At 51.5% G+C, this 20,142-nt stretch overlaps 1 protein-coding gene across 1 annotated transcript; it reads left to right on the top strand.

Moving 5' to 3' along the window:
• Positions 1-3,399: 3,399 nt before the first annotated feature.
• On the top strand, positions 3,400-11,775 carry LOC311515566 (regenerating islet-derived protein 4-like). The gene is made up of 6 exons (XM_084618750.1): positions 3,400-3,459; positions 4,134-4,213; positions 7,416-7,510; positions 7,895-8,032; positions 9,595-9,709; positions 11,444-11,775. The coding sequence occupies exons 2-6, from the start codon at positions 4,147-4,149 to the stop codon at positions 11,509-11,511; spliced, it is 483 nt and encodes a 160-aa protein (XP_084474876.1). The 5' UTR covers positions 3,400-3,459; positions 4,134-4,146; the 3' UTR covers positions 11,512-11,775.
• Positions 11,776-20,142: the final 8,367 nt, after the last annotated feature.

Below are 20,142 nucleotides of genomic sequence, written 5' to 3'. Positions count from 1 at the left end.
AGAACTGGAAGTCCTGGCAAAGTCAAGGCATTATGATGTGATTGGAATAACAGAGACTTGGTGGGATAACTCACATGACTGGAGTACTGTCATGGATGGATATAAGCTGTTCAGGAAGGACAGGAAGGGCAGAAAAGGTGGGGGAGTTACACTGTATGTAAGGGAGCAGTATGACTGCTCAGAACTCAAGTATGAAACTGCAGAAAAATCTGAGAGTCTCTGGATTAAGTTTAGAAGTGTGAGCAACAAGAGTGATGTCATGGTGGGAGTCTACTATAGACCACCGGACCAGGGGATGAGGTGGACGAGGCTTTCTTCCGGCAACTCCAGAAGTTACTAGATCGGACGCCCTGGTTCTCATGGGAGACTTCATTCACCCTGATATCTGCTGGGAGAGCAATACAGCGGTGCACAGACAATCCGGGGACAATTTCCTGGTGCAAGTACTGGAGGAACCAACTAGGGGCAGAGCTCTTCTTGACCTGCTGCTCACAAACAGAGAAGAATTAGTAGGGGAAGCAAAAGTAGATGGGAACCTGGGAGGCAGTGACCATGATATGGTAGAGTTCAGGATCCTGACACAAGGAAGAAAGGAAAGCAGCAGAATACAGACTCTGGACTTCAGAAAAGCAGACTTTGACTCCCTCAGGGAGCTGATGGGCAAGATTCCCTGGGAGAATAACATGAGGGGGAAAGGAGTCCAGGAGAGCTGGCTGCATTTTAAAGAATCCTTATTGAGGTTACAGGGACAAACCATCCCGATGTGTAGAAAGAATAGTAAATATGGCAGGCAACCAGCTTGGCTTAACAGTGATATCCTTGTTGATCTTAAATACAAAAAAGAAGCTTACAAGAAGTGGAAGATTGGACAAATGACCAGGAAAGAGTATAAAAATATTGCTCGGGCATGCAGGAGTGAAATCAGGAAGGCCAAATCACACCGGCAGTTGCAGCTAGCAAGAGATGTTAAGAGTAACAAGAAGGGTTTCTTCGGGTATGTTAGCAACAAGAAGAAAGTCAAGGAAAGTGTGGGCCCCTTACTGAATGAGGGAGGCAACCTACTGATGTGGAAATGTGATCTCATCCATCCTCCCTGTTGAAGGAAAAGGTGCAGGTAGGGACGATTGAATTGTGGAGGTGAATGCATGGTTACACAGGTAGTGCCGGAGAGAGGGCTTTGGATTCTTCGACCATGGGATGTTGTTCCCAGAAGAAGGATTGCTAGGAAGAGATGAGATCCACCTAATGAAGAGAGGGAAGAGCATCTTCGCAGGCAGGCTGACTAACCTAGTGAGGAGGACTTTAAACTAGATTCACCAGGGAATGGAGACCTAAGCCCTGAGGTAAGTGGGGAAGTGGGATACCAGGAGAAAACACAAAGAGGTGGGTGCAATAGGGGAGGCCTCCTGATTCAGACTGAGAACATAGGGCAATTGGCTAGTTATCTTAGGTGCCTGTACATGATCGCAAGAAGCCTGGGAAACAAGCAGGAAGAATTGGAAGGCCTGGCACAGTCAAGGTACTCTGATGTGATTGGAATAACAGAGACTCGGTGGGATAACTCACATGACTGGAGCACTGTCATGGAGGGGTATAAACTGTTCAGGAAGGACAGGTGGGGTAGAAAACTTGTGGCAATCAGGGGAGGTCCCGGACAATTGGAAAAAGGCAAATATGGTGCCCATCTTTAAAAAAGGGACGAAGGAGAATCTGGGGAACTACAGACCGGGCAGCCTCACCTCACCTCAGTCCTCAGAAAAATCATGGAGCAGGTCCTCAAGGAATCCATTTTGAAGCACTTGGAGGAGAGGAAGGTGATCAGGAACAATCAACATGGATTCACCAAGGGCAAGTCATGCCTGACCAACCTGATTGCCTTCTATGAGGAGATAACTGGCTCTGTGGATATGGGGAAAGCGGTGAATGTAATATACCTTGACATGAGCAAAGCTTTTGACGTAGTCTCCCACAATATTCTTGCCAACAAGTTAAAGAAGTATGGGCTGGATGAATGGACTATAAGATGGATAGAAAGCTGGCTAGATCATTGGTCTCAACGGGTGATGATCAACGGCTCGATGTATAGTTGGCAGCTGGTATCAAGCGGAGTGCCCCAGGGTTCGGTCCTGGAGCCGGTGTTGTTCAACATTTTTATTAATTATCTGGATGATGGGATGGATTGCACCCTCAGCAAATTCTCAGATAACACTAAACTGGAGGGAGAGGTAGATACACAGAGTGACTTAGACAAACGGAAGGGTTGGACCAAAAGAAGTCTGATGACTTTCAACAAGGATAAGTGCAGAGTCCTGCACTTAGGATGGAAGAATCCCATGCACCGCTACAGGCTGAGGACCGACTGGCTAAGTGGCAGTTCTGCAGAAAAGGACCGAGGGGTTACAGTGGATGAGAAGCTGGATATGAGTCAGCAGTGTGCCCTTGTTGCCAAGAAGGCCAATGGCATCTTGGGCTGAATTAGGAGGAGCACTGCCAGCAGATCAAGAGAAGTGATTATTCCCCTCTATTCAGCACTGGAGTACTGCATCCAGTTTTGGGCCCCCCAAAACAGAAGGGATGTGGACAAATTGGAGAGAGTCCAGCGGAGGGCAATGAAAATGATTAGGGGGCTGGGGCACATGATTTATGAGGAGAGGCTGAGGGAACTGGGCTTATTTAGGCTGCAGAAAAGAAGAATGAGGGGGGATTTGATAGCAGCCTTCAACTACCTGAAGGGGGGTTCCAAAGAGGATGGAGCTCGGCTGTTCTCAGTGGTGGCAGATGACAGAACAAGGAGCAATGGTCTCAGGTTGCAGTGTGGGAGATCTAGGCTGGATGTTAGGAAACACTATTTCACTAGGAGTGTGGTGAAGCACTGGAATGGGTTTCCAAGGGAGATGGGGGAATCTCCATCCTTAGAGGTTTTTAAGGCCTGACTTGACAAAGCCCTTGCTGGGATGATTTAGTTGGGGATCGGTCCTGCTTTGAGCAGGGGGTTGGGCTAGATGACCTCCTGAGGTCTCTTCCAACCCTAATCTTCTATAATTCTATGATTTACACTCCCTGGGGATCTGCCCAGAACTTTTCACTGGACAAGATGGACGGGAGCAGTTGGGCCAGTCAGGGTCCGGGCATGATGGCTCCCAACAGCAACACTGATCTTAGGGCTGACAGACAAGGGGGAGGGAACAGCTCTTATTTTATCTGTTATCTGAGCCCTGACAAGCACTTTCTCCTGCTCACAGCCCAGGTGGTGGGTGTGTCAGGGCTCCTCTTATCTCTGTTTGCCATGGCTGTAAATTATTGTATCTGTCATCAGCACAGATTTGCATGTTCAGTATTCACCCCTGGGCCCCTCCTACCCTGGACTGGTCTATAAATGCCCCAGGCACGGCCAATGTGCCATGCTGGCTGCACTTGAACTGACCTTGCACCAGAGCGGCTACGCAGAGAGACAATCAGGTGAGACCCTGCATTCCTCCAGCTTCTTCCTCCTCCTGTGCTGGGTGGCTGGCAGCAGCTGATCCGTTACAGGGGCAGGTGCCCTGGGTGAGTCCCCTGATCCACGGCTGTCTCTGTCTCACCCCTTCCTCCCACCCAGCACAGCCCTGCATGTAGTACCCTCATGCCCTGCAGAGCCGTGCCGAGCCCTCTGCCCCTCCCAGAGCTTGACCCAGCATCCAGTCCTGTGTCCAGTCCTTGCTGGAGCATCACTCTGCAAGGCAGCTCTCCCATTGGACACCTTCTCCCAGTCAGGGTGCCACGGGGGTCCCAGCCCCCATCACAAGGTGCAGTAACTATCACCCCTGCCCTCCTTTCCCCGCCCCAACCACATGGTGTTAGCTTTCCAGACACTCGATCTCCCTGGAGCTGGAAATATGAGTGTGATTCAAACACCTGTTAGTGGAGGAAAGGCCCCAGGGGCAGGGGCAGTGGGTGTTTCGTGGACCAGGGGCTGGGTGATAACACGAGAGGACTCCATGTTTCTAAAACTAAACTGGCTCTCTAGTCGGGCCATTTAGCAAACAGCCCCAGTTCCAAAGCACTGAAATGCCCCATGAGGGATGGCAGGGGGTTGCTCTGGGGCGCATCTCAGGCTGTCGTGGCCCCATCTCCCTTGTGTGTTTTCTCCACAGGGGAAGCGAGAAGATGGGGCCAGTCGCCTACTTCAGCCTCTGCCTCCTCGGCTGCCTCATCTTTAACCCCTCATTGGAAAGTGAGTCCCTGCCCGGCCCCTCGGAGCTGGAGACCCCGGACTCTGTTTGCCCTTGATGGGAAGTGAATTTATTTCACCCAGGGCCCCCAGCCCCACCATGTGGAAGCAGCCAACAAAGCCAACCCCAGCCAGCAGCTCAGCCCCTGCCCAAGGGGCGAGGCTGCTTCCTGCTGCCCCTGGCTCTGAATGCAGAGGGAATCCCTGAGACCTCCTGGGGCTGAGTGTGAGAGACAGGCTGGGAGCTAGACCCGCCCCATCTCCTCTTCCTGCTTACGGGGTGACTCTCCCCACCGGGGTGAGGGGGAGGCATCCCAACCAGGGAACAGACTGTGCCAATAACATCCCAAACGAGTGACCTCCATCTCTTTTCAGAGGGCTCAAAATGGAGCCTCTTCGTAAACTTAATCCTTCTGCTTTGGGATAATCCAAACCCTTCCCCCCTCCTCCCTGCCAAAGAAAAGTCCTGGGACCCACAGACTATTTCTCTCCCCCAGCCCCCCTTCCTTACTTATCCCCACCAATCTCTGCACTTACTCCACATGCTCCTAATCCCTCCCCGCACCTTCCCTGCCCTCTCTGGGCCCTCAGCTATCAGAGAACCATAGAAATGGGGGCTGGAAGAGACCTGCAGAGGTCACCTTGTCCAGCCCCTGGCACTGAGGCAGGACCAAGTAAAACTAGATTATCCCTGACAGATGTTTTTCCAACCTGTTATTAAAAACCACCGCTGACAGGGAACCCACAACCTCCCTCGGTAGCCTCTTCCAGAGCTTCACTACCCTGAGAGTTGGGAAGTTTTTTTTCCTAATATCGAACCTAAATCTCCCAAGCTGCAGATTATGCCCATTACGGCTTGTCCTAGCATAGGGGCCGGCAAACTTTTTGGCCCAAGGACCACATCTGGGAATAGAAATTGTATTGGGGGCCATGAATGTTCAGAAAATTTGGTTTGGGGTGCAGGAAGGAGTGAGGTCTCTGGTTGGGGTGCAGGCTCCAGGGTGGGGCCAGAAATGAGGAGTTCAGGGTAAGAGAGAGGCTCAGGGCTGGGGTGGGGGAATAGGGTGCGGAGGGGGTGAGGACTCTGGCTGGGGGTGCGGGCTCTGGGGTGGGGCTGGGGATGAGGAGTTTGGGGTGTAGGAGGGTGCTCTGGGCTGGGACCATGGGGTTCAGAGGGTGGGGAGAGGGATCAGGGATGGAATAGGGGATTGGGGTGCGAGGAGAGGCTCAGGGGTGCAGGCTCCAGGTGGCTCTTATCTCAAGGGGCTCCCAGAAGCATTGGCCATGTCCCCACTCTGGGTCCTACACAGAGCCATGGCCAGGTGGCTCTGTTCACTGCTCTGTCTGCAGGCGCCGCCCCTGCAGCTGCCATTGGCCGCAGTTCCCAGCCAATGGGAGCTGTGGGGGTGGTGCTTTGGGTGGGGGCAGTGTGCAGAGCGGAGTCCCCTGGCTGCCCCTACACATAGGAGCCAGAGGGGGCCATGCCACTGCTTCTGGAAGCAGGATGGAGTGGCTCCCAACCCTACTCCCCAGCTGGAGCGTGGCAAGCCCCAGGCCCTGCTCCGCAGCAGGAGCTTGAGGACCAGATTAAAACGGCTGGTGGGCCAGATCCTGCCCATGGGCCATAGTTTGCCCACCCCTTGTCCTGCCATCAGCGGACATGGAAAACAATTGATCACCATCCTCTTTATAACAGCCCGTAACAGGTGTGAAGACTGTTCTCTGCTCACTCCTCAGTCTTCTTGTCTCTAGACTGAACAAGCCCAGCTTATTAACCTCTCCTCACAGGTCAGGTTTCAAAACCTTTTAGCATTTTTGTTGCTCTCATTTTCCGGACTCTCCCCATCTTATCCACGTCTTTCTGAGAGTGCGGCACCCAGACCAGGACACAGAACTCCAGCTAAGACCTCGCCTCATGGTCACTTTCACCCAAATATCTTCAGAGTTCAGATTTGCAACCAAATCCTCCCTGTTAGTCAGAATGAAGTCTAATGTGGCTCTTCCCCTTCTTACTTTCTCCACCTTAGGAAATAAGAAGTTATCCCCAATACATTCTAAGAACGATTTGAAAATTTTATGTTTTCCCATATTGCTTTTCCAACAGATATCTGGGAAGCTGAAGTCCCCCCATTAGTACCAGATATTGTCTTTTGGATATTTCTGTTATTTGTTCTAGAAATACCCTATCCACCTCCTTCTCCCCGAGATTTGGTGGACTATAGTAGACCCCTAACGTAACATCACCCCTCTTTTTTCCCCCTTTTATCTTTACCCAGAGACTTTCAGTTGGTCTGCCTCTCACCTTCTGGACCTCAGAACTATATATTCTTGATGTATAATGGAACACCTCTTCCTTTTTTCTCTGCCTGTCCTTCCTGAACAAGCTATACCTCTCTCTACCAATATTCCAGTCAGGAGATTTATCCCCCCGGGATGTTAATTAAGTAATAATTTAGCTTAAATACTAATACTTCCAGTTCTTCCATTTACTCCCCATACTCCTTGCATGTGTGTATAGACATCTGAGATGTACAGCAGATGCCCACACTGTTCTCCCTCTTGTTGCTCCTATGACCCCATTGTAATTTCCCTTGTCCCCCACCAACATTTGGCCTTCTGTTAAGGTCACCTGTGGGATTTTGTCACCCATCCCTTTTGAACCTAGTTCAAAGCCCTCCTCACTAGGTTAGCAAATCAGTGAGTGGTGTCCCTTCAGCCTCTACTATACTCCAATGCCCCCAACTTCCCCTCTGCTCCTAGTCACACCAGTGTCCCATGACACCCAGTGCTCTCCATTCTCACCCCCACAGTCCCTGTGTACTCTGATTCAACCCCCTTGATACCTCTCCCTGTCAGGTTCCCCAGTGCTCCTGCACAGAAGATAGGAGGAGACCATCTTCACTGAGGACAGCCCAGCTCCTGTCCCCTTGGAGAGGAGACGGTGGTAATTATTAGTACAACAGCCTCACTGCTACTGACAAAGGTGGCAAGGGAGGGGCAGCTGTTTTAAGAAAGTGGCTTCAGCCCTATTGAAAGTAATAGGAGATAGTGGCCATTCTGAGAGAGGGCAAACGTTCACAGGATTTGGGGAGAACTGGAAAAGCTGGAATGATGACAGCTGGCACCTCTGCTCCCATTCTCTTCTCTGAAACAGCCTCTCACCACACTGTTCTCTCTCCCTGTCCCATCCCCTCTCTCGGATCAGGAATAGGAGCCACGTCCTGTCTCCCTGAATGGCTGCTCTACCAAGGCCGCTGCTATGGGTTCTTCCCTGAAAAGGTGTCCTGGTCAGAAGCTGAGGTACGAGGCTCTTCTCAGGGATCCACGGGGTGGGTTAGTGGGCAGGGGCTGAAGGGGTTTGGTGACATCACCATTAGCCCCAGTGTGTACCCCTGCAGAGGATGGGTGGGGAGGCTGCAGAAGTGACGTGGCTGGTGCAGAAGCGGGCCAAGGAGGATGAGGGAGGAGCCAGGGTTGAGCTCAGGGGTGAGGGGCTCCTAGAGGGTGCCCGAGGGCAAAGCCCGGCACAGGGAGTTTTTTATTCAGCACTCAGTAGGGGTAAAACACGCCCGGCTCCCTCCTTTAGCTGTGTGTTCCTGTGACTGGGCCCTGTCCTTCCTTGTTGCCTGCCAAACAGCGCCCCCTGCAGGGGGGTAACAGGCCTCGCTGATGTCCCTGCCGCAGGTGCAGTGTCAATATCACCGCAAAGGGGCCCATCTCGCCTCCATTCTCCATGGTGCAGAAGGGAACACGGTGGCCAGATACATCACCGAGTCAGGCTCCAAGAATCATGTCTGGATCGGACTGCACGATCCCCGGGAGGTGAGTGCCCAGAGCCTGCTTTGCCTCTGGCAGTTGTTCACCCTCTCCATGACTCTGTTTCCCAGGGGCTGTGCAGAGACCATGTCCCATGAGACCTTCATAGGGGCTGCCAGGAGCTCCCTCCCCCACTCCTACACCCTTCCCCTGTCATGGGCACCAGACTCTCCCATATGCACTCCATCTTTAACCCCTGCCCTCCCGCACCCTTTCCATCTCCATCCTTCTGTAGGTTCTGACTCCCCTTTGGCTTTTCCCTGCTAAATACAACCAGGCCCTGGTCTCTCCGGTCATCAAACCAACCTTTGACCGGCACCTGCCTCTCCAACTACTGACCCATCTCCCTTCCCCCTTGCCAGCTCATGCAATGTGCCGTGCCCTCCCGCTGCACCCCGCATCCCATCTCCACTCCACTCTGACGAAGTTTTCCAGCCACTTTTTCCTGCCCAAGACTTGAGCATCTGCTCCCCCTTGACCTCTAAGCTGCCCCAACACTGCTGGTCACTCCCTCAGCTTGGGGATCCCGTCCTTGCCTGGTTCTTTGTAGGAGAGCCCCCAGCTCCTTAGGGCAGGGAAACAAAGGGGGAGCCGTCACAGGCTGGGAAGGAGCCCCAGTGGAGGAAGGAGTCATTATGAACAGAGGACTGGAAAGAACCTCTCGGGTCACCGAGTCCAGGCCGTGCTATGGCTGGCAACCCCGTCACGCCATCTCTGTCACGCCACCCCCTTCGTAAACTTACCAAGCTCCACTTGAAGCATTGTCTCCATCTGTTTCCTCTCCCTCCCCACCGCTAGGGAGGCGCTGGGGTCAGGAGGCTCCCCGAGCATGCACAGACTCAGGCCCTGGATCCCCCTCCCCAGACCAGAGGCTGGGCTGGACTCAGAACAGGAGGAGTGAGAGACTCTGTGTCCCGTTCTCTAGTCTCCTCAGGCATCCAGCTCCCCACAACCTGGCACTGGATTGGAACTAGTTCTCTGACCCCCAAAGCCAGCTAGTCCCCCCATGAGCTGAGGCCAGGCCAGAGCCAGCACCCCTAGAGAAGAAAGGGCCTGTGTCCCCTTCTCTGATTCTACTGAGCTAATCAGTCCTGCTAACCTGGGGTCAGACTGACGCTGAGCCCACTAGAGGGGAAAAGGTCCCGTGTCCCATTCCCTGATCCATCCAGCATCTCCATCACAGACGCCCTTTTATTTTGCTTAAGCAGGAGGAGATCACCCACCTTAAAACCACTAGTGCCCCCCAGCGGGCCTTGCCTATGGGGTTTAGGGACTAGAACACACTCCAGAGTGACTCTGCTCCATAACCAGGTAATTCATTAATTCAAGCAACGGGCTTGGAAGGCAGAAGGTGACGTTCATGTGCTGTGTTACTATTAGATCAGCGTCTCCAGGTCCTGTCCCCCTGAGCTGGTCTCTCCCCACTGACTGCCCCACGGCCCTTCCCCGACTCTCTCCCACTGCCTAAGTAGGGCACTTCTGTGTTGGGTTTAGGTGTTTCTATGGTGCCTTGTCACCAAGGTCTCTTCTCCGTGGGACCCCACAACCTTTCTCCCCTGTCTCTGCAGAACAGACGCTGGAGGTGGACAGATGGCTCCCCGTATCGCTACAAGGCTTGGAACGCCAGGGAACCAAACAATGATCATGGTGTCGAGTACTGTGTCGAGCTGCTGAGCTACACGGGTAAGCAGTCGGTTCAAACACACATGCACCAACAAAGAAGCCAAGACACACACCCTGGCCACACACTCCAGCTCTCTCTGCGGAGATGGCCTCCTGTCCTGTCACCCTGCCTCTCTCCCTCAGCTCACACTGCCACTCCCTCTCCCCTCACCTGGTAACTCCTCCTGCAAGCATCCCAGTCTGAGGCTCAGCTCCAGTCAGAGGAAGGCCATCCAGTACCTTTGGCCCCAGACAATCAGTTGAAACGAAAGACCAGAGCAGAGCTATTGCCCACTAGGTGCCATGTAGGTGGGGTCTGGGTCCTTCGGTTGGTGCCTCGGTGGCTTTTGGCACTCTGATTCTGGAGTCAGCCAGGGGCTATTTTGGCCCCAGGACAATTTAGAGCAGCCCCAGAGCTGCTCTGACAGTGGCAGTAACAAACTGGACGGCCAGAGCACAGGGGCTTCAGACACACCCCAGCCTGTCCCCTATGTTGGGGAGGCCAGGGCTGGGCAGGGCAGCTCTCTCTGCTGGGCTCTCCTATGTGAGAAGAATCCTCAGCTGGCCATTAAGCCAGCTTCCTGCTGTCCGTGTCGCTGGAGTGAAATAGGGGGGTGGAGCGGGGCTGAAAGTCTCGTCTCATTCGCTGGCAATAGGACGGAGAGCTGCGTGAACAGGGAAAGCTCACTCACTAATTCATGAGTGAGTCATTCTTCATGGGCCACGCTAGTCACACGGACTCGCCCACCCATCCGATGCTCACGAGTCTGAGTGTTCAGCAGCGTTGGTACGAATGCTCCTTTCCCCACAAACTCACACTGGGCAGGATTTTTCCCCCCACTGTCCCCTACTTAAAAGTGTCACTCGTCCAATCCTGGAGTGGGAACAGTGCCATGTGACCTGCATGACCAATCACACACACAGCTAATAGTTGAAGTGAAAACTACTGCAAAACAAGTGTGGGAACCGTTTCTGAATAGCGCTCCCGGGGCTGTGTGGCTCTGCGAATGGGGAAGAGGGTGAAATTCATAGCAATTCATCAAACCGAATCCTTAGTGCTGTCCCCTGGGAAGAGATGCTGCCGCTGGGCCATGCCCAAACCCAGATGTGTAGGAGATGGAGGTAGGGCCGGCTCGTTCAGCACAGAGCGAGCCAGATTCCCTCTTCCTGAGCTTGTCTCCCCGCTGGCACCTGGCCAGGGCTCTGTGCTCTCCTTTCTGGCCTTTTGAGGGGCGTTGGTGGGGACGGAACAGCAGTCACAGATTGAGAGGCAGCCTGGTCTAGAGGACAGGTAAGGGATTGTGACACAGGAGACCTGGCTTCTATTTCCAGCCCTGTCATTGAGCTGTTGGGTAAACTTGAGCAACTCATTTCCCCATTCCATGCCTCAGTTTCCCCTCCCACCTCTTGTCTATTTAGACTGCGCGCTCTCTGGGCAGGGATACTCTGTCAGTGTGTGTGGACACAGCACCTAGCACCAAGAGGCCCCGTCCTGCTCTCATCAGACACTTTCCAACACAATAGAAGAGGGTCTTCCATGGTTACGCTGACTCAGCGTCCCTCAGGGAACGATGGAGCCTGTCCCTGTCTGAGGCACATGGGCCTTCATCTCCAGCCTCCTCATCCTTGCAGCCTCATGCACGGGAGCTGGGGTCTTCTCTCAGCAGGGTGCAATGAGGGGGGTTGTCACTGTAAGGGCAGGAATGGCCCCACTCGCCCTTCCCCTGCCCCAGTGATTTCTGTTTTGCCTTCTAGATTTTAAGAACTGGAATGATAAAGACTGTCATACGAAAAACGGCTACGTTTGCCAGTATGAACTCTAGCGAGGGGAGTCGCTCGCCTGCACCTTAAGGGGGAGCTCAGCGCCTGGGATGCAAAAGAACTGGGCTCCTTGGGCACGATCAGGCAACGTCCCAGACTTTCCGATGCCTTTGCTGCATCAAGGGACAGTCCTCTCCCTCCCTGAGAGGCCAGATCTCACTTCCCCAGCTGCCAACTCTCTTCCCCCAAGTGTCTCTGGTCTAGTTACACTCCTGCCCCTTCCCTCTCTTCCCCTCAGTGACAGAAGCCCACCACAAGAATAAACTTTCCTGAGCATGCAGTTCTGTGTGTGTCTCCTCTGTCCCAATCCTGGCCCCTGCATAGATTCGTCCATCCAGCCCCCTCTGACTGTGTCCTGAGGCGCCCAGATCCCACTCGAGGAGAAGAAGGGAACCCCCAGAGGGAGGCAGGATGGGCCTGGCCTTTGAGACTGTTAGGGGGCTTATTCCTTCACCCACTCACTTCCCTGGTCCTTCTCGCATGAACAGAGAGCAACAATACCCAAAGTCCGAAGGTGCAAACAATTCGATGTTTATTGGGGTGAACTTCCAGCAAGCTTAAATACAAGTTCCTTTTTTCCTTATTTTCGAATCCCAACTTACTTCCTGTTTGCCCCTAATTTATATAGTAATATTCTTAGCTATACCTTAACCAATCATTCTACTAAAATTTAACTAACCAATCCTAACATGGATTAGCTAACCAATTATATCCCACCACCTTAATTAGTTTACACCCAGCAAAATTAATTATACAGCAGACAGAAGCAATCACAGAACCAGACAGAGACCATGCCAATAAACAATAGCAAAGTGGGAACTATAATGACAAAACAATACAGAAGTGAGGATTTCACAACTACATCTGTAAAGACATAAGAGTTTCCCAGCTATGTCTATTGATAAGTGAGTTCTTACCAGACAGAATACTATCAACCTCAATTTCCTTTTACAGCTTCTAGGCACTTCCCTTTCTCTGGAGGTGATAGGCACTATAAGGACAGGATTAAATTCCTAACAGCCCAATAGCACCTTATTTCAATGTGACTAGTTTGGAATGTGAGGATGTGACCATTCACTTCCCAGCTTATGGCTGCCTCTGTCGCTTAGCCAAAGGCCTTAGCCTAAGAACAGGGCCTCAGACTGTCACAGTAAGAGAAGGCCCTTACACTGGCAGACAGTGATTTTGATTCTTTCTTTTATACCTCTAACTAGCCAAGTGATAGGAATACACCTAAATTCTTAGAGTATAGGCCTTTACAGACAGGCCTGAATATCTATATCCTAACACTCCACCCCTTTTTTTTCTTTTTCTTTTGGGATCCTCCTGCCCAGGTATCCCTGGAAAAGCATAGGACATATGGCGACACATTTCCTGATAGGGCCAGGCATCGAGGTGGAAGGTGTCGATGCTCCATCTGTCCCACTGCCCCTTGTGTAGTATAGTGCCCTGCACCTTCTCTCGTACGGGCATACCACACCTATTCCAATTAGTGTTCCAGACTTCCCAGTGTAGTGGGCCCGAGAAGGTTGGGTCCAGGTTGTCTAGTACACTTGGGGGGCTTACTACATTACTTATAAGTTATAATTAGTGGCTGTTCTCTAGGGGGTTGTGCCCCCCTTGATCGTTTCCATATGCAATGTAACACACATATAGTTAACAATACACTAGCTGCTATGATACTCCACAGCAACACCGAGAGTCCTGACCACTGCAGTATGGTCCAACATCCTGGCCACCACCAAAAACACTGCTTCTCCTCCTTTAATAAGGTTAAAATTTTGTCAGCGCCATCCTGTAGTGTGTATTGTAAGTGTGTCCAACTGTTGTCGCTTGCAGCAAGTTGCTCTTGTAATCTTTGTGTACTTTTGTCCATATTGTGTGTCCATTGAATATCCACAGTGAAATTTGGTATTGTCCAAACCAATTCAACTACTTGGTATGGTATCGGGTAGTAGGTGCTGGTTCGATTGTTTACAACGATTGAGTCCACTGATCCATTGGTGCACCATAGTCCAGGTGGCAGTGTATAGAAGTTCATAATTTTGTCATACACTGGAAGGATTTTGCCTCCTAGTGTTATATTGCAGGATTGCATACATTCCCAACAGAATACACCGTACCCCATATACATTACCCCTAAATGCCCCCCCTTTGCAATAGGCCATTGATCCTGCTCCTCCATAGTCATAGGAGAGGGGCACATCCATATTCCTCCTCTGGATATACAACTGCTTAATGTGATGACAGTCCAATTTACCCCATTCCATGCCCCCCACCTATTCCCTAGTGGCTCCCAACGTGCTCCCCCTTCCCTACTTACTCCCATAGGGTACAAGGGAACCACCTTATTTGCATTTCCTTCCCATGGTATCATAGTAACAATTACACAAGAACTGTCCCCACAGGTCGGGGATGTTATTTTCCAGGTAGATGGGTATGTTTTTGCAATTGTGGATAAATATGGGCTAGCTTCCCGATTCAATACTGAAGGCCATTGTTCTGACCAAGCATCTCTCATAATATCCATTAACATTATTAACTGAGCATTTTGAATACCTATGCACACTTCTCCCCATGTTAGTCTTCTGAAGCCATCTTCTACCCATGTCACCAGGTCCCCTGCCCAATGAGTTAACTGCAAGTTTACCTCTACTGCTGTCCTCCACCCTGTGGCAACTGCTGATAGTTGCTGTGCCATTAATTCATTAATTTGTTGTTGAAATTTCACATTTTGGCTTACTAATTGTTTGGTTACCCACTCGTCCCCCAGATTCCATGTACCCAGCATAGTGTTCCCAGCTGCCCATAATCCCCTTTTCCGACGACGATTCCAGGTGTGTCCCCTCACCCATGCATTGAATTGTTGTTTCAATCCTTTTATGTACATACTACAATTAGGATGGATTTGGTCCACCCACCATTCCTTGGGGCGTACCACCCATGTAATAGAGTGAAAGGACACGTTAAAAAGTGCTGGCTGCACCTGCTCCCACAATGGCTCCCAGACATTTGCTCGTCGGGGAATATTCTTGGCTCCAGGCTGTGGCCACTTTAAATTTGGATTCTTCCAACTTGGCATCCATATCACCTGTAGGGTTACATTCTGTAAAATGGTTAACTCATCATACACCCAGCGTCCCAAAGGGGATTTTACGCCTAATGTAATATGTACATAACAATCACACCTTTGGGGATTATCTTCCATGGAAGTACCATTGTGGTTACATATGGTAACATCACACCCTAAATGTGGGGCCCTATTTTCCCAAGAGGGTTCATTTGCTCCAGGAGACCAGAGGGTTATATTCTTTGGACCCTCTGTAACAAACCACATAGCTGGGTAACTGTGTTTTTCACTATCGTTAATCATGGCAGCACCCAGGGAGTACCATGCAATATTTCCTGATAAATTTGATATTCTCCACCTGGTTGGGATTCCCCCATCTAATCCATAAACCATATACCGACACTGCCAAATTCCTGTTGGAGTATTAGTGGTACATCTTTCTATGGGGAGATTCTCATAGTCTTCATTAGCTTTATTACCACAGGTTGCATGTGTAGCCGTCCATGTGTTTCCTCCTTTTGACACTTCACATCGTGGGATCTGAATAGAATTTGTAAATGTGACAATTGTGATTAGCACTAGTAATTGTTCCATCCAGGGCCAGGGAATTTTCATCCTTTTCTCCTTTTTGAATTAACCTGTAATACATACATAACAAAATTTACATGTCCCCTTTCCCAATCCCCTGTTTGTACCTTTTTATTTGCGTGCAGTGAACCCACTCCCGTCCTCCATTCTCTGTACCCAGTAATAGCAGACTGGGCCCTAATTGGTCAAGGACAAGATAGGGGCCCTTCCATTTAGGAGCTGGGAATGGATGGTGTTGACCTGGAATCTTGTACATCACTAGATCTCCCACCATGGGTAGATTACGCTCCCCAGGCAGGTCGTACCATGCTCTGACTCTTGCTGCTCCTTGCTCGTCTCGCCAGGCCACCGCCTGCTGTACTTGTTTTACATGGTCAATTAAAGTTAAAATCCATTCTTGTGTTAAGCCATGTGTAGTGACTTCCCCAGGTACTGGGGTAAGTAGATTTTCCCACCGTTCCATAGGCCTTCCCATGAGAGCTTCATATGGAGAAAATCCTGTGCCCTTTGATTCTCGGGCCCTTATTCTCATTAAGACAAAGGGCAGTAACTGTGACCAGTTTTTTCCTCCAACTTCCACTCCCTTTCTTAGCTCACTTTTAATGGTGCGGTTCATGCGTTCCACCTGCCCCGCAGCCTGGGGGTGATAAGCAATGTGGAACAACTGTGTGATTCCAGTGAGGGCTGATAGCTCCCCTAACAGATCTGATCGAAAAGCAGCTCCTTGGTCTGAGTCAATCACCTTTGGGACCCCCACAGCGAGTGAATACCTCATTTACCAGTATTGCAGCAGTTACCCAGGCTGTTTGATACTTTGTGGGGAAAGCTTCCACCCACCGGCTGAAAGCATCCACTACCACCAACATGAATCGGTTTTTCCTGTGATCTGGTGGTAGGGGTCCTGTGTAATCAATCTGTATCCTTTCCCATGGTCCCCTTGGGGCTTGTCTCATTAATTCTCCCCTTAGCACCCTGTGAGGTGGGCTGTGCCTGGCACAGTCCAAACAACGTTCCAGATGTGATTTTAAATCAGCTGCCATTCCTGGCCACCAGCACAACCTTTTTAAAGTTCCCAGTGCCTCCTCAAACCCGGGGTGTCCCCCTGCCAAGCTCCCATGCACCCAGCTTAAGAAAGCTGTCCGACTTCCCTGAGGGCACAACATTACTGGTCCCTCAGTTGTTAAGACACACCAAATCCCTTCCATTAGTTCCACCTTTGGCACATGCCTGTCCCCAAGTTTCATGATGCCTTCCAGTCCTGGGTCAGATTCCTGCAACTCTCGAATTCGCCCTCCTCGATCTGTATCCACCCCGCTTCTTGTTAACACTGCTACAGGCACACTCTCTTCTGGCTCCCAGGGCCATGGGGGTGCCTCTGTTGCAGCCCGCTTGGCCTCTACATCGGCCAGATTATTCCCTTTGCTTAGGGGTCCTGTTTTCTTGTGTGCCTTTACCTTCACCACATTGATCCGTGTAAAACAGTGACTCAGCTCCTCCACTCGCTTCCACCAGGTAGCATGCTTGATTGTGGAGCCGTCTGTCGCCCTGAAATGATTATCTGCCCACCATCTCAGCATTAATGTGGCACCACGAAATACATAATCTGAATCTACCACCACCCAACATTCTGCCTCAAATTTGGGATCCACTTCATTTAAAGCTGTTAGCAAGGCTGCCAGTTCTGCCTCCTGAGCTGACTTTGCTTCTAGTGAGAAACCAATGGTGCTGACTGTCTCATTGCCTCTGATTCCCACAACAGCTAAGCCTGCAGTTTTCCGTCCCCCTTGATAGCTACAACTTCCATCCAAAAACCATACCAGTGTCCCCTCCTTTACCTGATTGGGATTAGCTGCCCGAAACACCTGATGTTGGGTTTTACCTGGGCTGGCTTCACATTGGTGTGGGGTGCCAGCCAGATGTAATCCAGCTACCCAGACTATGGGTTCCTTTAACACCTCTGCTTTAATGTTTTCTGCCTGTAGAGCCAGCAACCATTTAGCAATACGCTGCCCACTCACTTGTCCCTGTAAAATAGTGTGCATGTTTAACAGCCGCAGGGGGTCATGATGAGATCGGATTATTACTTTCTGCATTCCCGTAAGGTATTTAAATTTCCCTACCCCCCAGTAGGAGCACAACAGCACCTTTTCACACCATCCATACTTCAATTCCACAGCACTCAAAAGTCGAGAGGCAAAGGCCACAGGTCGGTCCTTTGCTCCATACTCCTGTGTTAATGCACAACCAATGGTAGTGTCCGATACCAAAGGGTACAGATAAAAGAATTTCTCCCCATCTGGGGAGGCCAGCACTGGAGCACTGGCCAGGTTTTCCTTTAGCACTCTCACTGCCTCAGTACACTCTTCTGACCATTCCCAAGTTGAGGCTCAGGTTAGGTCAAATAGAGGCTGGGCTATTTCTGCATAATTGGCCACAAAATCCCTGCAAAATCCAGTTAGACCCAGAAAACTTTGCAAGCTTTTAACATCCGTAGGCAGTGGCAGGGACTGGATCAGTTGCACCCGTCCCTTATCGATTTCCCTTCCCATCTGAGACACTTCCACTCCTAAGTAGGTCACTCTTGTCTGTCCCATCTGAGCCTTTTTCCCATTGACCTTCAATCCTGCTCTTGCCAAAGCTTGCAAGACCTGCTCAGTTAGTTCCCTGTCTTCTTCCTCTGTCCCTGACATTAGCAACAGGTCGTCTACATATTGTATGCACCTTGCTGAATCCACCCCCTCCAGAGCCTGTCTCATGTATCTGTGAAAAATTGCAGGGGAGTCCCTATATCCCTGGGGTAGGACTGTCCAGCAGAATTGTCTGCCCTCCCATGTGAATGCAGTTTTATACTGACACGAGGTAGCTAGTGGCAGAGACCAAAACCCATTAGCTATGTCCAAAACAGTGAAAATTCGGAATTGGGGTCCAATACGGGCCAACATTTCAGGATACGCTGCCACCACTGAGGCTGGCGAATTGGCCAGAGCATTTAGTGCCCTGTAATCCACAGTGAGGTGCCAGGTACCATTTGGCTTCCTCACGGGCCACACAGCAGCATTACAAGGGGATGCAACTGCCCGAATCAGTCCCCTCTGTTCCAACTCCTCAATAGTTGCCCCCACCTCTGCCAATGCCTCCCGAGGAATGGGGTACTGTTTCTGTGGGGGAGGGTCCCCTCCCTCCATCAGTACCTCCATGCTGCCCCTCCCACAATCCAGGTTATCCTTAGCCCACACAGGGATGTGTTCCCACCCAGCCGGGGGTGGTGGGAGGGCATGTGCCGCTTTAATGGTCATAGTGGCTATCCCCATGGGAATGGTATAGCCCTGACCGTCCTGTGTTTGCCCCAGTAAACACACCCAATTGGCTAAATCCAGTACAAGTCCCAGTTTGTGTAAATCTCCTGCCCCCAACAGATTAAGCATATCATTACAACCCCACATAATCTCCCCTTCCCCCCAGATTCCTTTGATTTGTCCCCTCCTCAGGGTTAACTGTGTCTCCCCTCCCGTTGCCCCTACAATTGTCACAGTCCCTTCTGAGGGTCTCCCCTGCCCCCATGTGGTTAAACTGATGGCTGCTCCAGTGTCTATCAAAAAATCCCTCATGGGACTCCCTTCGATTGCCCCCTGGAGCGTGGGGCGACCAGATGCATCCCGTCCTAAACTGAGAACATGGACAGGACGCCTCCCAGGGCACCCCTAAGTTGCAGTACCCACCTCTGTCTCTCCCACTGGTTCATGGGGGGACCGGGGGTCCTGGCACCGAACACATTCCTGTCTCCATGCAAAATTGTATGTCTGGCATTTCAGGCAGTCCCAGTCCCTTGGCCTCCGGGACCACTTTCCCCCTGATCTGGTAAGATCGTGGGTAGTCAGTTTAGCCTGCAGTCTCTGGATCTCTTGCTCTATAGCTGCCCGCTCATCCCTGACTACCCTCCCAAAGCCACGAACTCTCCCTCTACCTCCTCCTCTCCAGGCTGACCCACTCCTTTCCACCTTGTATTGATCCCCCGCAGTAATAGCATGGACTGGCTCTTCCCCCTGATGCATCTGCCTCCACACATCTGCCTGTTCCAGAAACTGGGGTAGCTGATTGGGAGCAAGTTCAGGGTGCTGCAACCTTAAATGCCCCACGAACTGCGGATTGCTCAGCTCCAACCATTTCTCCAGCAATTCCACACCCCTGCCCTGCTCCACACCCCCACCAGGTCCCGGTGCCCCTGCCTGTGGCAGCACCCATGGACCGTCCAGGGGATCCACCCAGCACCGTGCCCAGGCCTGTATGCGATTAAGTGTATCCCGCCCTGTTTCCCCAGGGACTCGCTTCATCTTATTCATCCCCGCAGTACGAGAGTACACCCCAAACAAGGGTTTTGCCACCTGTCCGGGAATTAGAAATGGATGTGCCACTCCTGCCACATCGATTCCCAAGGTACCTCGTCCCAAAAGACTACGCCATAAGATCACCTGGTCCTCACGAGTTAGACCCTCCATCTCCCTGCCCACTTCCACTAGCCACAGCACAAACTGATCCCAATCATCCCGGGGTACCTTTCCCAAGCGGCCCAGTACTGCCTCCCGGTCCTTCAGGGACAAGGGGCGGATTTCTGCCTGCTCTACTACCTGTGGGGCATGGTCCCCCCACCCCGCAACCGGGGCCACTATTCCTGCCTCCTGCAGTTCCTCCCGGGTAGCCTCTCTCGCAGGGGCTGTAACTGTGGATCGCCGGCTTACAACATCCACCGGCAGTGGTGGGTACAGTGTTTTTTCAGGGTAGGGTGGTGGAGGTGTCTCCTTCAGTTCCATTAGTGGGGCGGATGGTTTGAGGTCCCCAAATCCATTGCCCCCATGTTTACAATAATACAATTCCTCCTCTAAGTCTCCTACTCTCCCCAGCAGTTCGTCCCTCTCTCTCCGGATTGCCTCACAAGACTCCTCTGTCCGTGCAGCATCCCGTGCCTTCAAATCCGCTA

Source organism: Lepidochelys olivacea (genome assembly GCF_965140295.1).
Source record: "Lepidochelys olivacea isolate rLepOli2 genome assembly, chromosome: 1".
NCBI lineage: Eukaryota > Metazoa > Chordata > Testudines > Cheloniidae > Lepidochelys > Lepidochelys olivacea.
This window is presented reverse-complemented; position numbering and strand designations above follow the sequence as displayed.

Excerpts from the sequence above, each read along its gene's own strand:
- LOC311515566 (XM_084618750.1), top strand. The coding sequence starts at position 4,147 with ATGGGGCCAGTCGCCTACTTCAGCCTCTGCCTCCTCGGCTGCCTCATC. Across the intron at positions 4,214-7,415 it reads CTTTAACCCCTCATTGGAAA|GAATAGGAGCCACGTCCTGT; the intron begins GTGAGTCCCTGC and ends CTCTCGGATCAG. Across the intron at positions 7,511-7,894 it reads TGTCCTGGTCAGAAGCTGAG|GTGCAGTGTCAATATCACCG; the intron begins GTACGAGGCTCT and ends TCCCTGCCGCAG.